The sequence below is a fragment of the Leucopleurus acutus genome (assembly GCF_964270905.1).
Source record: "Leucopleurus acutus genome assembly, chromosome: 7".
NCBI lineage: Eukaryota > Metazoa > Chordata > Mammalia > Artiodactyla > Delphinidae > Leucopleurus > Leucopleurus acutus.
Window position 1 is genome coordinate 64,656,430 of NC_139150.1, and position 22,576 is coordinate 64,679,005.

The 22,576-nt window shown below is 38.8% G+C and overlaps 1 protein-coding gene across 1 annotated transcript in view; it reads left to right on the plus strand.

The window, feature by feature from the left end:
* Nucleotides 1–790: 790 nt before the first annotated feature.
* The window catches only part of SNAPC3 (small nuclear RNA activating complex polypeptide 3), a gene marked incomplete at its 5' end in the record, with an annotated part of 41,787 nt that continues 20,001 nt past the window's right edge, over nt 791–22,576 (plus strand). The window contains 3 exons of the mRNA XM_082842983.1: nt 791–1,110; nt 1,782–1,859; nt 9,713–9,797. Of these exons, the coding sequence (XP_082699109.1) occupies nt 791–1,110; nt 1,782–1,859; nt 9,713–9,797 (483 nt within the window). The remainder of the gene's footprint in view (nt 1,111–1,781; nt 1,860–9,712; nt 9,798–22,576) is intronic.

Here is a 22,576-nt window from a genome sequence, read left to right on the forward strand (position 1 = left end):
AGCTATGTCTAAGGGCACATCCTCAGGTCCTCTGATTGGAGGGAGAGTTTCTTAGTTTACAGATAAAATCCCAGAGTTCCGACCTTGCTTCTATTTCCTAGCAGTTAACTCCTTCCTCAACAGCAAAACTGGGATGATAATACCTGCCTGGAAAAGCTGTTGTGATTTTTAAAAATATACGTTAGGGATAATACTGTACAGCGTCTGATACACAGTAGGCGCTCAATAAACATTATTCTGCGCGTGTACAGCAATGATACGTATATACATGGGGCCGTTGAGGAGGCTCTAAACGAACCGGACCTGGAGGGCCAGTCATGCCCCGGGTCTCAGCCTTCGACCCTCAAGTCTCTCAGGCTTTGGGTCAGTGAGGCAGCAGCGCAGCTCTCGAACCCTGGAGTCAAGGAGAAGTTCCGCACCTCAGGGCCGAGAGGAAAACAACGAGGGGGACCAAGGGGCGTGCCAAAACCGCCCTATCCCGCATAGAGCGATGCTGCGTAACCGAACGGGCTGAGAACCCCCCCAGACAAGCTGCGGTGAAAAGAAAGCCGCAGCCGCTCTCCTGTGAGCCGAGACCAGAGAACAATGAGTTCAAGCCCTGCACGCGGAGGCTCGGGGTGCCACGCCCGGGGGCGGGCCCAACTCGCGGCCTGACGGGAAACGTAGTGTCTAAAGCTGTGCCAGTGCAGCTCAGTTGCTCGCCGGCCCGGGCTCCGCGCAACTACAAGTCCCAGCAAGCCCCGCGAGGCCTTGATCAGCCGCTTTTCGCCGGGAAGGGAGAGGGGTGAACATGGCTGAAGGCAGCAGGGGCGGCTCAACGTGCGGCGGCGGGGAGGGCGGCAGGCAGAACCCGGTTCCCAGCAGTGGCGGCTGCAACTTCCCAGAGTACGAGCTTCCTGAGTCGAATACGCGCGTTTTCCATGTGGCCGCTTTCGGGGAGTTGTGGCTTGGCCGGCTGCGCGGGGAAGGAGACTTGTCGCTGAAGGAGCCGCCGGCGCCGGCGCTGCCCGGGGGCCGAGGGGTTGCAGACTCCGGCCGGGAGGATGAGGCCGTGGCCCGGGATCTGGGCTGCAGCCTGGAAGCGGCAGCCGAGCTGAGGGCGGTGTGCGGGTGAGTGCAGGGTCGAGGGGCTCTTGCGGCTTGGAGTGAACCCGGGTGCAGCCTTGCTCCTGCGCGCCCCTGGGCCTCATCATGGGGGCGGGCCTGTGGTTTACTCCCCGGGGTAGAAGGGCCGCCCTATCAAAGCTTTCCCGGAACAACGGGAGAAGTCCCGTGATGGGAATGCACAATTTCTGCTAGTGGGATTGAAGGGAAGGGAGAGCCGCATGAAAGATTAATTTTTCTGTTCACTAGTTTTTAAAGTGCTTGTTAATGTAGGAAAGCAATCAGAGTAACAGCGACGTGTATGTCTTTGACAAGACACTTTGACGACGGAGGAACCTTAGTTTATGATGAGGCTGGAAGGATATGTAACCACAGCAGTGTCAAAACCGTGATTATCTCTGGTCTCTTTTGGGGACCTCCTGGGTATACTGTTATTGAGATATTCCTCAAAGTGATTTATTTTAAATGAAAATATTAAAATAACAATCTATTTCTTTATTTAACAGTATTGGCCGCCTTCAACCAGGCATATATCCCTTCCTTTATAGAATATTGGCACAGAATTCGCCTTTAATTCTGGTTATCTGATTGCTTAATTATTCAGTGATGTATTTAGGACACAACTCCTGCTTGCTAAGGACAGGATGTGGTGATTACTTTGTTTGTTTTTGTTTTAGTCTTGATAAACTGAAGTGCCTTGAGGAGGGGGAGGATCCAGAAGTCATCCCAGAAAATACTGACCTAGTGACTTTGGGGTATGGAGGACTTTGCTTTTGTTACTTATTTAAATATTTTTTTCAACATTATATTATTCGAAAGTTGAGAGTATGGTATTGTTATCCCACCTCCTAAATTCAACCATTGTTGACATGTGGCCGTATTGGCTTTAGCTGTATGTGTTTGAGATACCTCGTGTGTGTCTTTTTCTATGGCTGAACTATTCAGTAAGTTGCCGACATCATGATAATTTACCGCTAAGTACATCAGCGTATAGCTTCTAAAAGTATGATCCTACTACTTAATCAGAGTGGTATTATTATACCTAAGAAAATTAACAGTAACAGCATTATCTCTAATATCCAGTCCATATTCAAATTTGTGTTTATTTTTAAGTGTTTACAAAGGTACAGTTAATCTGCTTAGATTTTGGGGTGGCAAGCTAAATACTCTGATAGTGTGGTAAAGGACTCGTTTTTGAAAATTTTGTCAGATCCATACTTTTGTAAAATAGGATAAAAATGAATTACTAGAAAAATGAAATTAAAAGGCAAACATAATAAAACTCCAAGTTTTTTATCATTAAATTCAACAGTAATATTACTGTCATATAGGTGTGAACATTTCTAAATGCTTACTCTCATTGTCTGTACTGATTGGATAACAAATAGCTCATAGATCAATTCCGGTCTGCCAACCACATTTTGAAAAAGGCTGCTCTATGGTAATACTATTACAGAGAAACTGCATGTAATAGTGAAATTTGTAATTTCCAGTTTGTAGCCCGTTTACTTTGCACCATCTCAGCTATGTTGTCATACTTTATCCTGCAGGCGTTTCGACCCTACCTTGTTGTTGGCTTATTTTTGTAATTGCCGAATCTGTTTCTCTTATCCCTGTTGCTAACACTTACATTAGCAACACTTGGAGCACTATAAAAGGTTCCTGTCTTTCCTAGGTCCTGTGTTTTCTCCTGACTTATCCATCCTGCGATCACCTAAGCATGCTCATTTGCTGAGAAATCGTCAATGGCTCAACCTCTCCTCTATGGGCAAATTTCAGATTTTTTTACTTAGACATTTGAAACCTTCCACATAGCCCAAATCTGCCTTTCTTGACTTGTTTTCAACCATTTTCTCTTTCAGTGCCTCAGGTTGCACATGGCCCCTCTCCCAACTGAACCCTAACCTAACCAGTCTTTGAGTCCCTAACATTCATTTCCACATCTCTACAACCCATCTATCTCCCTTTGGAAATAGACACACTTGTAATGCCTAGAATTCTTCTAACACTTCTAAAGTCCTTGAAGGTTCATTGAGAGTCCAAGCTCCTTCATCTGTGAATTGCGCTTAAGCCTGTCGGACTGCTTTACTCCATTTGGTACCCTTTAACTATTGTTGATTGATTATTTGGATTTTTTTCTAAAATGCACATCTGATTGTCTCACTCTCTTACATAAAATCTTTCAATCGTTCTTAGGCATAGTCCTGAGTTCTTAAATGGATCACAAGGTTCTCTATAGAATGGATCTTGCTGGTCTTTTCGGCCCTACATCGCTGCAGTGCTCCAGCCATGTTGCACTGTTTTTCAGTTCCTAGAATGTGCTCTCTCATCCTAGGCCTTTGCCTAGAACACTCACACTTCCTTATCCCCCGGTCTCATCTTTCAAGTTTTAGCTGAAGGACTAAGGACTCCATCTAGCTCCCCTTTTATGCTCGTGTAGCTGGCGATACTTCTCTAATTGAAATACTCTTCACACTTATACTGTACTTATTTAATTTTCTGTTTTCTAGCTAGACTTAAAAGTTCCATAAGCTGTGTCTGTCACACCCACTGCCATGTCCCTCATTCCTAGAATTTTGGCATATAATAATAGGGAGTCAGTAGATACTTGTAGAATGAGTGGAATAAATGAAACTTGCATAAACCTAAGGAAGCGATTTTTTAGAGATTGGCTAAAAGAAGAAAGTTGATATTTATAAAGCAGACTTTTTTTTCCTATAGTTAATTACATGCTATTTGGCTTATAATGATGTTATTGAGCTATGTGAAATAGTAATTTTCAGACAGCTTTACACAGTGCTTCCCCTGGCTATTTTCTGTTACCAGATCAACTGGATCTCCTTGGTTGTCTTCTAGTCCCTTCCATAGGAAATGTGAGTAGAATTATATGTATAATCTAACGTAAAAGGAGTTAGTGCAGCATTCCTTAGCTGGGATTATTTTGATGTACTTTAAAACTATTATATTTAAAATAAGACTAATCTTAATCTTAACAGTACCACAAGTGAATTAGGCTTGTGCCAAAAGCCAAAAATCTGTATCTCTCTGCTTTCTCTTTCACTAAACCTTCCTTTCTTTTCCCTACCAATAACTTAAAAACGTAAAGTAAAAACAAAACCTAAGTACATGACCCCTTTATTGTGGCATAAAATACATTTCTAGCACTTCTTTTCTCCAAAGGTTAAGCAACATTGTTTTTAGTACAATAGCTTGTAGATAGAATATTTAAGAATATAATCTAAGAAAAATTTCCAGAATGGGGAAGAAAATCTGAACAAATTAAAAGGGCTCACTGGTTACCTGGGAAAATTAACTCAGAATTATCAACTCTGAGATGTATCCTAGTAAAACAATTATATTTCAGAGAGAAAATGGGTAACAAGGGGCATTAAAAAATATATAAATGCAAAGGTAACCACTGGAACAAAAATGCAAATACCAAACCTCCCTCTGCAATTTCTAAAAAAATAGACAAGCAGAAAGACATGTCTCATAATGAAAAAAACAGCTAATATAACAAAATACATACAATTAGAAAATGTAATAGAATTGAGGCCAAAGGCATCAGTTTTTCTGCAGTCTCATAAAAGGGTTTAGATTAGGCTCACAAAACAAAAACCTTGCAGAGACAACAGACACATCTAAAATAAGGTAATTCAGAGAGGTTAAAAATAAATGGTGGGACAAAAGTATACCAGATAAATGGAAAGAAAAATTGAGCAGATGTAATGGTCCTGATAACAGACTAATAAAATTCAAGTCCCCAAACATTAAATATGACAAAGGACACATTTTAGTGCTAAAGGCCACAAACCACAGTTAAGATAGAATACTTATATATACCCCAAAGAATATAGCAGCCAACTTTATAAAACAAAACTATAGGGGATACAAGGAAACATAGCTAGAAACACACTAACAATAGGGCACTTTAATATACCAATCTCAGCACAAGACAAATCAACTGGCTAAAAAAAGTGAGGAGGTAAGAGCTCTAAACAACATAATCAGTAGGATATGTCTTATGGAGATACATATATATACATAAAATTTATAACCCTGTGTTAGAGACTGTGGCACATTCACAAAAGTTGGTTATATATTAGGTCACAGAGGAAACATCATAACATCCATTGAGTAGAAATAAAACAAACAGCACTCTCTGATCACAACATAATAAAACTAGAATTTACTAACAAAAACAAAAATCAGGCCATTCTAACATGGAACTGTTCTAACAGGGCTACTGTTACAACATGGTAAAATATATATACCTTAGTTGTAAAGCTAGTATCTTATTTAATAGGGAAGCAGTACATATATTTCTGCTAAGATCTGGAATAAGCAAGCATGCCTAGTATCTCACTGCTTTGCAGCATTGTATTACAGGATTGGCCATGCAGTTTGACAAGAGGAATCAATTAGAAGCATAAGGGTAGATAAAGAAGAAAAACTAGCTCTATTTGTGAATGATTTAATGGTATTACCTGGAAAAGAAATCAATGCTAAAACAGACAAAAACCAAAAAAGAATTTAGTGTAAGAGCAGGATACAAAATTGATAAATAAAAAAAATGGCCTTCGTAGATACAAACAGTAAACAATTAGAGGACATAATGGAGGAAAATCCCATTTACAATAGTCAAAAAGGTTAAATACTTAAGAATAAATTTAACAAGAAATGTGTAAAACTGAGGTAAGGGAAAATTTTAAACCCTTCTGAAAGACTCAGAAAAAATCTTGAAAACATTGAAAGATATCCTCTGTTCTTGAATAGGAATACTAAGCATTATAATGTTGTTAGTTCTTTCTAAGTTAATTTACAGATTAAGTGCAATCCCAATAAAAATGCTAAAAGTATTGGTTATTTTATGGAGTTAGACAGTTGATAATAAAGTTCATATGGAATATATTCAAGAGTAACTAGGAAAAAACTGGGTGAGGAGGAGAAAATTGTGAGTGCCTGGTAATTTTACCATATATTAAAATATACTACAAAGCCTTTATAATTAAAACAGTGGGTACTAGCTCATGAATAGACAGATAGACCAGTGGAATAGAAGAGAAAGTCCAGTTAGATTCAAATGCGTATGGAAATTTAGTATGACGCTATACACAAGAATAAACTCCAGAGGGAGTGGGATCAAAATGTAGAAAATGAAACATACCTACCTTGGTGTAGTGAAAGGCTTTCTAACTATGATTTAAATCCAGAGGTAATAAAAGGAAAAGATTGATAAAATGGACTACATATAAAAATTTAAAATTTTGCATGACAAAAAACACCATAAATAAAGTCAAAAGACAGCTGCCAGACTTGGAGAAAATATAACATAGACACAAAGAGCCGGTAACCCAAATATATAATACCTTAAAAGTTGAGGGACAAAGACCAAAAACCCAAAGGGAAAATGGGGAAAAGATATGAACCAATAGCTCACACACAAAAAAGATATAAAAATGACTCACAAACATGAAGAAATGTTCATGCAGATTCATTATTAGAGAAATGCAAGTTAAAGTGACAGATACCTTTTTTCTCCTATCATACTGGCACAAATTTTAAAATATACATGCTTTTGATGAGGCTGAGGGAAGCAGGCATTTTCAGACATTCTTGATGGAAACGTAAATTGATAGCAGCCCTCCTCTAGGGAAATTTGGTAATGCCCAACACAAAATTACATAGGCACTTAGCAGTCCCACTTCTAGCAATCTCTACTGAAGATATACCTCCAACAATATGAAAATTTATTATGCATAAGGTTATTCGTTGCAGCATTGTTTGTAATAGCAAATATTTGAAATATCCTAAATATACATACATAGGAGAGTGTTGAAGAAATTATAGGACATCCACACAGTGCAGTATTGTGTAGCTGTGCTAAAGGATAAGGAAGGATGAACCAATAGATTTCTAGGAAATAGTGTTACGTGACAAAAGCAAAGCCCAGAAGCATACGTTACCCTTCTTGTAAAAACGAAGTTTCATTGGATATCAGTTTATTGGCTCTCATCTAAAAGTGTACCCTTTTTGCCTGCTCTGTAAAAATGAGTCTCCGCTCTTTAAATATTTTTCCTTTCCCAACTGGCACAGTATTAAGCTTTGTCAGTAAAGGGCACAGGAGAGACTTTGCATGAGGAAGGAGTTCTGCTTCTTGGTGCCATGTGCTGGCTCAGCAGGGTCCTGCAGCACACACAGCTTCCCCAGCATCCAGCTCCCGCAGTACCCGGCAGTCAGTAGCACAGAGCTTTCCCTGCTGCTCCACTCCCCTTGAAACCTCCCTGGAAAAGCTTTTCCTGTCACCCTTGAGGGCAGATTTCCAGCAGGTTCCACTGATGCACCCTAGCAACTTCTCTGCCATTCAGCGAGTCACAGCCATTCCCTCTCCAATAAGGTCTGGCTCTCAGTCCTGGGGGAAGAAAAGGGAGCCTTCCTTGGGTATTCTTTCTTAGCGCAAGGAGTAGGGTTCCTTGTATGCTATTCCTTTGTTCTCTAGCGTTCTCTACTTCTTACTTGCCAGTCTCTCATTACTCCAGTCCTTTGTTAAAAGTTAATAATTCTTTAGATTAAACTTTGTTCAAATTACTGTTTAGTTTTTTTCTCCTAATTGAACTCAGACTGACACAAAAAGGAATATAAGAAAATACATAGGTATCTGTGTATTTGAACAAAAGAAATGGAGAGGGTAAACCAGAACCGTAGAGATTGGTGGCCTGCGGTGGGTGGGTAGGACAGGGGTGGAAAGAAAGGAGGAAATAGGTACAGGTTAGTGGTCGGGACCAAGAGGGAATGATACTTTTCTGAATATGTATACCTTTTATAACTCTTAGAATCATAGTAGTGTTTCCCATATCTTTTACACAACCCAAAAGTAATCAGACAATTAAAACCAGCCAAGATGTAGGGGAAGACCCAAAATAGAATGTGAAACTAACAAATGAGTCTAATTGTGTCACAAATGAATAGCATCACAACACTGAAGAGAATTAGTAAGAAAGATCTAATCTGATTCTGTATAAAAGTGTACTTGGATTCAGTGTTGTAAGGCTGAAGACAAAAAGAACTATTAATTTTTAGTGTTTTTCACAGGGGTGTAGGTTAGCAATTCTGAAACCATGTTTTTTAAAGAACTGAATGTGTAAGTGAATATAGATAAAGGGAGCTGGGTTTCTTGTGGAGAAAAGTTATAAACAAGGAAAGGCTGAAGGCTAAAATGAATCCTGATTTTAGTTTGGGATTAGAAGTATTAGTATAAACTCAATGGCTTTAAAAATATATAACAGAGTATTGGGTTAAATAAACTACATTATTGAAGTTAAAAAATATATAAACAGAAAAATACAGAAACACAGATATTTGTACATGTGTGGTTTAGTATATATATGTATGTTTCCTATCTCTCTCTGCTGCGAGTCCTGGAAGCAGTGACTGCAGTAACAATGAGAACACCTCATGCTCAGGTACAGGTGTCTAAACCTCTCTCCAATGAAGGAACTAGGGCTCCTAGAAGTGGTTGATTCCAGGGCTGAGACACGAAAATACAGGGTGAGCCTTGAGCATCTTCTGTGGTGCCAGAAAGCAAGGAAATACTTAACAAGAAAAAAAAAAAAGATGGCTTGTTGAAAGAACAAAGCCAAATTGAAGGAGCTCCTAGTGGCCAAAACTAGAATAATTTGAGCAACAGAATAACAGTAGTATTAGATTTTAACCTGTAGAATAAAGTAAATATTTATGAGTTCATACTAAAAATATAAATAACCAAATAAATAAATAAATAGGAAGAAAGAGGCAGGTCTTCCTCATAATACCAATCAATAAATGTTAAAGGAGGAAAATAGAGAATCACTGTTAGGTATAAACCACAGTAATAAGTGTTGTAGACAAAATCTACTGGTGAGTGCTAAAATTCCTGGATGAAAGTTTGAGGAGAAACAAGATTTGCATAGTCTCAAAGTAGCTCCCCACAAACACTTATCAGGGACAAAGGAAAAGAAAATATCTTTCTAGTGTAGGAACCTGGCAGACAGGAGCTTAACCAAGGTAAATATCTACAGGAGTAAGACATACTAATATTAACATTATGAACGTCAGGATGATACAGTGAGAAGGAAAACATCATTCCTGAGGTATTCTTGTCAAAAGTTTATAAGCTTACTCCAATAATGAGGCAACAGCAATTAAACCCAAATTGAAGGACTTTCTATAAAAACACTGATTAGGGCTCTTTGAAAGTGTCAAGGTCATGAAAGGCAGAGACTGAGGAACTGTAGAAGACTGGAGGGGAAAGGAGAAATAAGAAATGCAATGTGGTGTCTGAATAGGATCCTGGGACAAAAAAGGCACTAAAGTTAAAAATTTGTGAAATTCAAAAAAGTTCTTTAGTTAATAATACTGTATTAATGTTAATTTCCTGGTCTTGATAATTATTCTATGAACATGTAAGATGTTAACAGGGAAAGCCAGGTAAGAGATATAAGGGAATTCTTTGTACTATTTTTTCAGCCTTTCTTTAAGTCTAAAATTAGTTCAGAATAAAAAGCTAAATATTAAAGATATTTTTGAAGCCCCAGTAAAGAATGTTGAAGTTTGATTTTTCTTGTAACAGGGTTAGAAAGAGACTTCTGGAACACCGGGAAGAAACCCTAACGATAGACCGGGTCTGCAGACAAGAAACATTTGCTTATGAGATGGTAAAAAGTCTTATCTTTTCCACCTCTTCCCATGAAACAAACTCTCATTGATGTTAGTGATGACTGTATGGGGGCTTTATATTGCATGTGCTTAGTTGGAAACAAATTAGAGAAACTTCACTGGGACTGGGAACTAGTAGGAGAAAAAGACCGATAAAATTCAAGTGATGGGGAATTCCCTGACAGTCCAATAGTTAGGACTCCACTTTCACTGCCAAGGGCGCAGAATCGATCCCTGGTCAGGGAACTAAGATCTTGCAAGCCATGCAGTGCAGCCAAAAAAAAAAAAAAAAAAGAAAAGAAATTCAAGTGATGGCACATTTTCCTGTCAGATCTTGGCCTTTATTTTTGCTTTTACTTTGGTCTTGCCCTCTGTATTAGGCTAATTTCATGCCTTTCACCACCCTCTTTCTGATATTTTTGTTCTGCTCCTGATTTTGGTTTAACTATATTCTTTTCTAATCCATTATTTCTTAGCTAAAACCCTCAGAATAATTTAAGATGGTGAATAATGAGGAATTAAGTATTAGTAGACATGATAGGTTCATTCAGTACATGTTCTTGACAACTTATTACGAGCCAAATGCTGTTTTAGGCACTTAATAGTGCAGAAGGGCACCTGTTTTCTCTCTCACTCATTTTTATAATTGTGGTAAATTTTACATAACATAAAATTTAACATTTTAACCATTTTAAATGTTCATTTAAGTGGCATTAAGTACATTCACAATGCTGTGTAAGCATCACCACTATTTTCTGAACTTTTTCATCATCCCAAACAGAAATTCTATACCCATTAACACCAACTCCCCATTCTCTCTTCCCCCAGCCCCTGGTAACCTCTTCTACTTTCCATTTCTGTGGATTTGCCTATTATAAATATTTCATATAAGTAGAATCATGCAGTATTTGTTCTTTTGTATCTGGCCTATTTTACTTACTATAATGTTTTAATGGTTCCTCCATGCTGTAGCATGCATGAGAACATTCCTTTTCATGGCTGAGTAATATTCCATTGTATGGATATACCACATTTTGTTTATTCATTCATCTGTTGTTGGACATTTGGGTAATTGCTGCCTTTTGGCTATCGTAAATAATACTATAATGAACATTAGTGTTCAAGTATCTGTTTGAGTCCATTTTAAGCTCTTTTCAGTATATACCAAGGAGTGGAATTGCTTGGTCATACGGTAATTCTAGGTTTAACATTTTGAGGAACTACGAAACTGTTTTCCACAGGAGTTGAATTATTTTATATTCCCACCAGCAATGCAGGAGTGTTTCAGTTTCTCCACATTCTTGTCAACATTTGTTATTTTCTAGGCTTTGATAATAGCCATCTTAATGGGTGTGAAGTGGTATTCATTATGGTTTTGATTTGCATTTCCCTAATGATTATTGATGTTGGACATCTTTTCATGTGCTTTTTGGCCATTCGTATATTTTCTTTGGAGAAAGTTCTATTAAAGTCCTTTGAGTCCTTTGCCAGTATTTAAATTGGCTTGTTTGTCTCTTTGTTTTTGAGTTGTGAGTTCTTTGTATGTTCTGGATATTAGATGCTTACCATGTGTATAACTTTAAAATATTTTCTTCCATTCTGTGGATTGTCTTTTTACTCTCTTGATAGAGTCCTTTGATGTACAAAAGTTTTAAAATTTGATAAAATACAATTTATTTGTTTTTTTTCTTTCGTTATTTGTGCTTTTGGTGTCATACTTAAGAAACAATTGCCAAATCCAACATCATGAACATTTTTTATTTTACCCTGTTTTCTATAAGAGTTTTATAGTTTTAGCTCTTAAGTTGTTGATCCATTTTTAGTTAATTTTTATGTATGGTATAGGGTAAAGGTTCAACTTCATTCTTCTGCATGGGGATATTCAGTTTTCCCAGCACAAAAGACTGTCCTTTCCCTATTGAGTGGTTTTGGTACCTTTGTTAAAAGTCAGTTGACCAAATAAGGTTTATTTCTGAGTTCTCTGTTCTATTTCATTGGTCTGTATGTCTGTCCATATCCTGGTACCACATTGTTTTGATTACTGTGGCTTTGCGGTCATTTTTGAAATTTGGAAATGTTAGTCTTCCAGTTTTGTTCTTTTTCAGAATTGTTTTCATTATTCATGGTCCCTTGAAATTCCATACGAATTTTAGGATGAGTTTTTCTATTTCTGTAATAAGAACAAAAAAAGCATTGAGGTTTTGATAGGGGTTGCATCAAATCTTTATATTGTTTTGGGTAGCATTGTTATCTTAACGATATTGTCTTCCAGTCCATGAACAAAAGATGTTTTCCAGTTTGTTTAGGTTGTGTTTAATTTTGTTTGGCAACATTTTGTAGTTTTTTTGTATGTACAAGTCTTTCATCTCCTTTGTTACGTTGTTTATTAAGTATTTTATTTTTTTCCTTGCTACTTTTTTTTTTTGCGGTATGCGGGCCTCTCACTGTTGTGGCCTCTCCCGTTGCTGGCCACAGGCTCCGGATGTGCAGGCTCAGCAGCCATGGCTCACAGGCCTAGCCGATCCGCGGCATGTGGGATCTTCCTGGACCGGGCCACGAACCCGTGTCCCCTGCATCGGCAGGCGAACTCTCAACCACTGCGCCACCAGGGAAGCCCTTCCTTGCTATTTTAAATGGAATTGTTTTCTTAATATTCTTTTCAAATTGTTCATTGCTATTGTATAGAAATACAACTGATTTTTTTTTTTTTTTTTTGCGGTACGCGGGCCTCTCACTGTTGTGGCCTCTCCCGTTGCGGAGCACAGGCTCCAGATGCGCAGGCTCAGCGGCCATGGCTCACGGGCCTAGCCGCTCCGCCGCATGGGGGATCTTCCCGGACCGAGGCACAAACCTGTGTCCCCTGCATTGGCAGGTGGACTCTCAACCACTGCGCCACCAGGGAAGCCCAATACAACTGATATTTGTGTTGGTTTTATATCCTGCAACTTTGCTAAATTTATTAGCTCTAACAGGATTTTTGTGTGTGTGTGAGTTCTTTAGGATTTTTTACATCGAAGATCATGCATGTCATCGGCAGAGATAACTTTATTCTTTTCCAATTTGGTTGCTCACTTGACCTATTTTCCTTCCTTCCTCCATCCCTCCCTCCATCCCTTCTTCCCTCCCTCCCTTCCTTCCTTCCTTTTCCCTCTAATTTCTCTGGCTAGAATTTCTCTAGTACTTTGTTGAATAGAAGTGGCAGAAGTGTACATCCTTATCAATCTTTAACTATTGAGTATTAGTTTAGCTGTGGGTTTTCCATATATGACATTTATCATATGGAGTAAGTTCCCTTCGATTCCTATTTATTTAATGTTTTTATCATTATTTAATGTTTTAAGAAAGGATATTATTTAATGTTTTAAAAAATTATTTAACATTATTTAATGTTTTAAGAAAGGGTATTGGATTTTGTCAAATGTTTTTTCTGCATCAATTGAGATGATGTGGTTTTTTCCATCATTCTATTAGTGTGGTATATAAACATATTGCATATGTTTATAAGTATTGTATCTTGCTGGATTGTATCTTTTATCAATATATAATGCCCTTCTTTGTTTCTTTTTGACTTAAAGTCTATTCTGCCTGACAGTAATATAGCCCCCTCAGCTTTCTTTCAGTTAATATTTGTATGGAATATCTTTTTCCATCTTTTACTTTCAGTCTCTTTGTGTCTTCATATCTAAAGTGAGTCTGTTGTAGAGAGTGCATAGATGGATCTAGTTTTATCCAACCTGCCAATCTTCTGCCTTTTTTTTTTTACATCTTTATTGGAGTATAATTGGTTTACAATGGTGTGTTAGTTTCTGCTTTATAACAAAGTGAATCAGTTATAGATATACATATGTTCCCAGATCTCTTCCCTCTTGTGTCTCCCTCCCTCCCACCCCTCTAGGTGGTCACAGAGCACCAAGCTGATCTCCCTGTGCTATGTGGCTGCTTCCCACTAGCTATCTATTTTACGTTTGGTAGTGTATATATGTCCATGCCACTCTCTCACTTTGTCACAGCTTACACTTCCCCCTCCTCATGTGCTCAAGTCCATTCTCTAGTTGGTCTGTGTCTTTATTCTTGTCTTATCCCTAGGTTCTTCATGACATTTTTTTTTCTCTTAAATTCCATATATATGTGTTAGCATGCGGTATTTGTCTTTCTCTTTCTGACTTACTTCACTCTGTATGACAGACTGTAGGTCCATCCACCTCACTAATACAACCTCAATTTCGTTTCTTTTTATGGCCATTGTATATATGTGCCACATCTTCTTTATCCATTCATCCAATGATGGACACTTAGGTTGTTTCCATCTCTGGGCTATTGTAAATAGAGCTGCAATGAACATTTTGGTACATGACTCTTTTTGAACTATGGTTTTCTCAGGGTACATGCCCAGTAGTGGGATTGCTGGGTCATATGGTAGTTCTATTTGTAGTTTTTTAAGGAACCTCCATACTGTTCTCCATAGTGGGTGTACCAATTCACATTCCCACCAGCAGTGCAAGAGTGTTCCCTTTTCTCCACACCCTCTCCAGCATTTATTGTTTCTAGATTTTTTGATGATGGCCATTCTGACTGGTGTGAGGTGATATCTCATTGTAGTTTTGATTTGCATTTCTCTAATGATTAATGATGTTGAGCATTCTTTCATGTGTTTGTTGGCAGTCTGAATATCTTCTTTGGAGAAATGTCTGTTTAGGTCTTCTTCCCATTTTTGGATTGGGTTGTTTGTTTTTTTGTTATTGAGCTGGATGAGCTGCTTATAAATTTTGGAGATTAATCCTTTGTCAGTTGCTTCATTTGCAAATATTTTCTCACATTCTGAGGATTGTCTTTTGGTCTTGTTTATGGTTTCCTTTGCTGTGCAAAAGCTTTGAAGTTTCATTAGGTCCCATTTGTTTCTTTTTGTTTTTATTTGCATTTCTCTAGGAGGTGGGTCAAAAAGGATCTTGCTGTGATTTATGTCATAGAGTGTTCTGCCTATGTTTTCCTCTAAGAGTTTGATAGTTTCTGGCCTTACATTTAGGTCTTTAATCCATTTTGAGCTTATTTTTGTGTATGGTGTTAGGGAGTGATCTAATCTCATACTTTTACATCTACCTGTCCAGTTTTCCCAGCATCACTTATTGAAGAGGCTGTCCTTTCTCCACTGTACATTCCTGCCTCCTTTATCAAAGATAAGATGACCATATGTGCGTGGGTTTATCTCTGGGCTTTCTATCCTGTTCCATTGAGCTCTCTTTCTGTTTTTGTGCCACTACCATACTGTCTTGATTACTGTAGCTTTGTAGTATAGTCTGAAGTCAGGGAGCCTGATTCCTGCAGCTCCGTTTTTAGTTCTCAAGATTGCTTTGGCTATTCGGGGTCTTTTGTGTTTCCATACACATTGTGAAATGTTTTGTTCTACTTCTGTGAAAAATGCCATTGGTATTTTGATAGGGATTGCATTGAATCTGTAGATTGCTTTGGGTAGTAGAGTCATTTTCACAATGTTGGTTCTTCTAATCCGAGAACATGGTATATCTCTTCATCTATTTGTATCATCTTTAATTTCTTTCATCAGTGTCTTATAATTTTCTGCATACAGGTCTTTTGTCTCCTTAGGAAGGTTTATACCTAGATATTTTATTCTTTTTGTTACAATGGTAAATGGGAGTGTTTCCTTAATTTCACTTTCAGATTTTTCATCATTAGTGTATAGGAATGACAGAGACTTCTGGGCATTAATTTTGTATCCTGCTACTTTACCAAATTCATTGATTAGCTCTAGTAGTTTTCTGATAGCATCTTTAGGATTCTCTATGTATAGTATCATGTCATCTGCAAACAGTGACAGCTTTACTTCTTCTTTTCCGATTTCGATTCCTTTTATTTCCTTTTCTTCTCTGATTGCTGTGGCTAAAACTTGCAAAACTATGTTGAATAAGAGTGGTGAGAGTGGACATCCTTGTCTTGTTCCTAATCTTAGTGGAAATGCTTTCAGTTTTTCAACATTGAGGAGGATGTTGGCTTTGGGTTTGTCATATGTGGCCTTTATTAATGTTGAGGAAAGTTCTGTCTATACCAACTTTTTGGAGGGTTTTTATCATAAATGGGTGTTGAATTTTATTGAAATCTTTCTCTGCATCTCTTGAGATGACCATATGGTTTTTCTCCTTCAATTTGTTAATATGGTGTATCACGTTGATTGATTTGCATATATTGAAGAATCCTCACATTCCTGGAATAAACCCCACTTGATCATGGTGTATGATCCTTTTAATGTGCTTTTGGATTCTGTTTGCTAGTATTTTGTTGAGGGTTTTTGCATCTATGTTCATCAGTGATATTGGCCTGTAGTTTTGTTTCTTTGTGACATATTTGTCTGGTTTTGGTATCAGGGTGATGTTGGGTTTGCAGAATGAGTTTGGGAGTGTTCCTCCCTCTGCTATATTTTGGAAGAGTTTGAGAAGGATAGGTGTTAGCTCTTCTCTAAATGTTGATAGAATTCACCTGTGAAGCCATCTGGTCCTGGGCTTTTGTTTGTTGGAAGATTTTTAATCACAGTTTCAATTTCAGTGCTTGTGATTGGTCTGTTCATGTTTTCTATTTCTTCCTGATTTTGTCTTGGCAGGTTGTGCATTTCTAAGAATTTGTCCATTCCTTCCAGGTTGTCCATTTTATTGGCATAGAGTTGCTTGTAGTAATCTCTCATGATCTTTTGTATTTCTGCAGTGTCAGGTGTTACTTCTTTTTCATTTCTAATTCTATTGATTTGAGTCTTCTCCCTTTTTTTCTTGATGAGTCTGGCTAATGGTTTATCAATTTTGTTTATCTTCTCAAAGAACCAGCTTTTAGTTTTATTGATCTTTGCTATCGTTTTCTTCATTTCTTTTTCATTTATTTCTGATCTGATATTTATGATTTCTTTCCTTCTGCTAACTTTGGAGGTTTTTTGTTCTTTCTCTGATTGCTTTAGGTGCAAGTTTAGGTTGTTTATTCGAGATGTTTCCTGTTTCTTAAGGTAGGCTTGTATTGCTATAAACTTCCCTCAGAGAACTGCTTTTGCTGCATCCCATAGGTTTTGGGTCGTCGTGTCTCCATTGTCATTTGTTTCTAGGTATTTTTAAATTTCCTCTTTGATTTCTTCAATGATCACTTCGTTATTAAGTAGTGTATTGTTTAGCCTCCGTGTGTTTGTATTTTTTACAGATCTTTTCCTGTAATTGATATCTAGTCTCATAGTGTTGTGGTTGGAAAAGATACTTGATACAATATCAATTTTCTTAAATTTACCAAGGCTTGATTTGTGACCCAAGATATGATCTATCCTGGAGAATGTTCCATGAGCACTTGAGAAAAATGTGTATTCTGTTGTTTTTGGATGGAATGTCCTATAAATATCAATTATTAAGTCCATCTTGTTTAATGTATCGTTTAAAGCTTGTGTTTCCTTATTTATTTTCATTTTGGATGATCTGTCCATTGGTGAGAGTGGGGTGTTGAAGTCCCCTACTATGAATGTGTTACTGTCGATTTCCCCTTTTTGGCTGTTAGTATTTGCCTTATGTATTGAGGTGCTCCTATGTTGGGTGCATAAATATTTACAATTGTTGTATCTTCTTCTTGGATCGATCCCTTGATCATTATGTAGTGTCCTTCTTTGTCTCTTCTAATAGTCTTTATTTTAAAGTCTATTTTGTGTGATATGAGAATTACTACTCCACCTTTCTTTTGGTTTCCATTTGCATGGAATATCTTTTTCCATCCCCTCACTTTGAGTCTGTATGTGTCTCTAGGTCTGAAGTGGGTCTCTTGAGGACAGCATATATATGGGTCTTGTTTTTGTATCCATTCAGCCAGTTTGTGTCTTTTGGTGGGAGCATTTAATCCATTTACATTTAAGGTAATTATCTATATGTATGTTCCTATTCCCATTTTCTTAATTGTTTTGGGTTTGTTTTTGTAGGTCGTTTCCTTCTCTTGTGTTTCTGCCTAGAGAAGTTCCTTTAGCATTTGTTGTAAAGCTGGTTTGGTGGTGCTGAACTCTCTCAGCTTTTGCCTGTCTGTAAAGCTTTTAATTTCTCCATCAAATGTGAATGAGATCCTTGCTGGGTAGAGTAATCTTGGTTGTAGGTTTTTCTCCTTCATCACTTTAAATATGTCCTGCCACTCCCTTCTGACTTGCAGAGTTTCTGCTGAAAGATCAGCTGTTAACCTTATGGGGATTCCCTTGTATGTTATTTGTTGCTTTTCCCTTGCTGCTTTTAATGTGTTTTCTTTGTATTTAATTTTTGACAGTTTGATTAATATGTTTCTTGGAATGTTTCTCCTTGGATTTATCCTGTATGGGACTCTCTGTGCTTCCTGGACTTGATTAACTATTTCCTTTCCCATATTAGGGAAGTTTTCAACTCTAATCTCTTCAAATATTTTCTTAGTCCCTTTCTTTTTCTCTTCTTCTTTTGGAACCCCTATAATTCAAATGTTGGTGCGTTTAATGTTGTCCCAGAGGTCTCTTGCGACTGTCCTCAGTTCTTTTCATTCTTTTTTCTTTATTCTGCTCTGCAGTAGTTAGTTCCACTATTTTATCTTCCAGGTCACTTATCTGTTCTTCTGCCTCAGTTATTCTGCTATTGATCCCATCTAGAGTATTTTTCATTTCATTTATTGTGTTGTTCATCGTTGCTTGTTTCATCTTTAGTTCTTCTAGGTCCTTGTTAAATGTTTCTTGCATTTTGTCTATTCTATTTCCAAGATTTTGGATTATCTTTACTATCATTATTCTGGATTCTTTTTCAGGTAGACTGCCTATTTCCTGTTCATTTGTTAGGTCTGGTGGGTTTTTTATCTTGCTCCTTCATCTGCTGTGTGTTTTTCTCTCTTCTCATTTTGCTTATCTTACTGTGTTTGGGGTCTCCGTTTTGCAGCCTGCAGGTTCGTAGTTCCCGTTGTGTAGGCTTCCTGGTTGAGGGGACTAGTGCATGTGTTCTGGTGGATGAGGCTGGATCTTGTCTCTCTGGTGGGCAGGTCCACGTCCGGTGGTGTGTTTTGGGGTGTCTGTGGACTTATTATGATTTTAGGCAGCCTCTCTGCTAATTGGTGGGGTTGTGTTCGTTAGGGTGTCCAGCACTGTAGCTTGCTGGTCGTTGAGTGAAGCTGGGTGCTGGTGTTGAGATGGAGATCTCTGGGAGATTTTCGCCGTTTGATATTACGTGGAGCTGGGAGGTCTCTTGTGGACCAGTGTCCTGAAGTTGGCTCTCTCACCTCAGAGGCACAGCACTGACTCCTGGCTGCAGCACCAAGAGCCTTTCATCCACACGGCTCAGAATAAAAGGGAGAAAAAGAAAGGAAGGAAGAAAGAAGGGAGGGCGGGAGGGAGGGAAAGAGGGAGGGAGGGAGGGAGGAAGGAAGGAAAGAAGAAAGAAAGAAGATAAAATAAAATAAAGTTATTAAAATAAAAAATAATTATTAAGAAAAACTTTTTTTTTAAGGAAATAAACAAAAACGGACAGATAGAATCCTAGGACAAATGGTGGAAGCAAAGCTATACAGACAAAATCTCACACAGAAGCATACACATACACACTCACAAAAAGAGGAAAAGGGGGAAAAAATTATAAATCTTGCTCTCAAAGTCCACCTCCTCAATTTGGGATGATTCGTTGTCTATTCATGTATCCCACAGATGCAGGTTACATCAAGTTGATTGTGGAGCTTTAATCCGCTGCCTCTGAGGCTGCTGGGAGGGATTTCCCTTTCTCTTCTTTGTTCGCACAGCTCCCGGGGTTCAGCTTTGGATTTGGCCCCGCCTGTGCGTGTAGGTCGCCGGAGGGCATCTGTTCTTAGCTCAGACAGGATGGGGTTAAAGGAGCCGCTGATTCACTGGCTCCGGCACACTCAGGCCGGGGGGGAAGGAGGGGTATGGATGTGGGCCGAGCCTGCGGCAGCAGAGGCCAAAAGGACGTCGCACCAGCCTGAGGCGCGCCGTGCGTTCTCCTGGGGAAGTTGTGCCTGGATCACGGGACCCTGGCAGTGGCGGGCTGCACAGGCTCCTAGGAGGGGAGGTGTGGAGAGTGACCTGTGCTCGCACACAGGCTTCTTGGTGGCGGCAGCAGCAGCCTTAGCGTCTCATGTCTGTCTCTGGGGTCTGCACTTTTAACTGCGGCTCGCGCCCGTCTCTGGAGCTCCTTTAAGCAGCGCTCTTAATCCCCTCTCCTCGTGCACCAGGAAACGAAGAGGGAAGAAAAAGTCACTTGCCTCTTCAGCAGGTCCAGACTTTTCCCTGGGCTCCCTGCTGGCTAGCCGTGGTGCAGTAACCCCCTGCAGGCTGTGTTCACGCCGCCAACCCCAGTCCTCTCCCTGTGCTCCAACCAAAGCCCGAGCCTCAGCTCCCAGCCCTGGCCGCCCTGGCAGGTGAGCAGACAGGCCTCTCGGGCTGGTGAGTGCCAGTCGGCACCGATCCTCTGTGCGGGAATCTCTCCCCTTTGCCCTCCGTACCCCTGTTGCTGTGCTCTCCTCTGTGGCTCCGAAGCTTCCTCCTCCGCCACCCACAGTCTCTGCCGCGAAGGGGCTTCCTAGTGTGTGGAAACCTTTCCTCTTTCACAGCTCCCTCCCACTGGAGCAGGTCCCGTCCCTATCCTTTTGTCTCTGTTCTTTTTTCTTTTGCCCTACCCAGGTACATGGGGATTTTCTTGCCTTTTGGGAGGTCTGAGGTCTTCTGCCAGGGTTCAGTAGGTGTTCTGTAGGAGTTGTTCCATGTGTAGATGTATTTCTGGTGTATCTGTGGGGAGGAAGGTGATCTCTGCGTCTTAACTCTTCCGCCATCTTCCCTGATCTCTTCTGCCTTTTTAATAGGAGAGTTTAGTCCATTTACATTTAGAGTAGTTACTGATGACGATTTACCTCTGCTATTTAGCTATTTGTATGTCATATATGGTTTTTGTTCTTCAGTTCTTCCATTACTTCCATTCAGTTTGTATTTAACTGAATTTTTGTGGTGTGTCCTTTTGATTCCGTTCTGTTTCCTTTTGTATGTGTTCTTATTTTCTTAGTGGTTACCTTGCAGATTAAAATTAACATCTTAAATATAGAACGACCTAGTTTTAGTAATACCAACTTTTTCAGTAGTGTGTGTGTGTATATATATATATATATATATACACACATATTCTTCTGTATTTCTCCGTTTCTTCCCTTTATATTGTGATTGTCACAGATAACATCTTTATATATTTTGTGTCTGTTAACATAATTTATAAATATTGTTTTAGGCATTTGCTTTGAAATCACATAGGGAAAAAAAGAAGTTACAAACCAAAAGTACAATAATTCTGACTTTTATATTTACTTATGTTTTTACCTTTACCGGTGTTCCTTATTTCTTATAGTTTCAAGTTACTGTCTAGTGTCTTTATCTCAGGCTGAAGAATTCTCTTTAACATTTCTTATAGGGCAGGTCTACTGGTAATGAACTCCCTTAGCTTTTGTTTATCTGAAAATGGCTTAGTTTCTTCTTTGTTCCTGAAGGCTAGTTTTGCAGGGTGTAGAATTCTTGGTTGACTGTTTTGGTTTTTTTTCACAACTTTAAATATATCATTGCACTGCCTTATTATCTACATGGTTACTGGTGAGAGACCATCTTTTTTAAAACAATGTTTGTTTGTTTATTTATTATTTTTGGCTGTGCCGGGTCTTAGTTGCGACATGCGGAAACTTAGTTGCGACATGTGGACTCTTAGTTGCGACGTGTGGATCCTTAGTTGCGGCATGTGGACTTCTTAGTTGTGGCATGTGGACTTTTTAGTTGTGGCATCCCTGTGGGATCTAGTTCCCTGACCAGGGATCCAACCCAGGCCCCCTGCATTGGGAGCATGGAGTCTTACCCACTGGACCACTGGGGAAGTCCCGAGAAATCATGTTTAATCTTATTGAGGAACCTGATTTCCTTTAGTTCTTTTGTTTATGGTTTCCTTTAGCTAATTGAGTGCATTTAAGACAGCTGATTTAACATCTTAGACTAGTAATTTCAGTGTTTGGTCTTCCTCAATGGTAGTTTCTGTCAAATTCTTTTTTTTCTTGTGAATGGGCAATATTTTCCTGTTTCTTTGTGTATCTTATAAGTTTTTGTTGAGAACTAGACATTCTGAGTGTGTTTTTTACTTGTTGAGAGCTGGACCTGTTTGTGACATTTCCAAACTATTTTTCCAATGTGTAGTCCTTGTGTACAGGCATACTGTATTTTATTGCACTTTACTTGATTATACTTCACAGATATTGTGTTTTTTTACAAAATGAATGTTTGTGGTAACCCTCCATTGAGCGAGTCTGTTGGCACCATTTTTCCAACAGCATTTGCTCACTTGATGTCTCTCTCACATTTTGGTAATTCCCACAATATTTCAAACTTTTTCATTATTATATTTATTTTGGTGATCTGTGATCAGTGAACATTGACATTATTACTACAACTTGTTGAGGCTCAGAAGATAGCATTTTTTAGCAAAAAGTTTTTTAAATTACGGTCTGTACATTGTTTTGGGGGGGCATAATAATGCTATTGCACACTTAATAGAGTACAGTGTAGTGTAAATATAACTTACGTGCATTGGGAAACCAAAAAATTCATATGATTCACTTTATTGCAGTATTTGTTACTGCTGTGGTCTGGAGGTGACCCTGTGATATCTCCAAGGTGTGCCCGTGTGGTCACTGATGTTTCTGATTAATTATCACTTTGGTCAGCCAGTGACCTGACCAAGATTTCCTTAAATGTCTGACTTCACAAAGGGTCCTGTGTCTT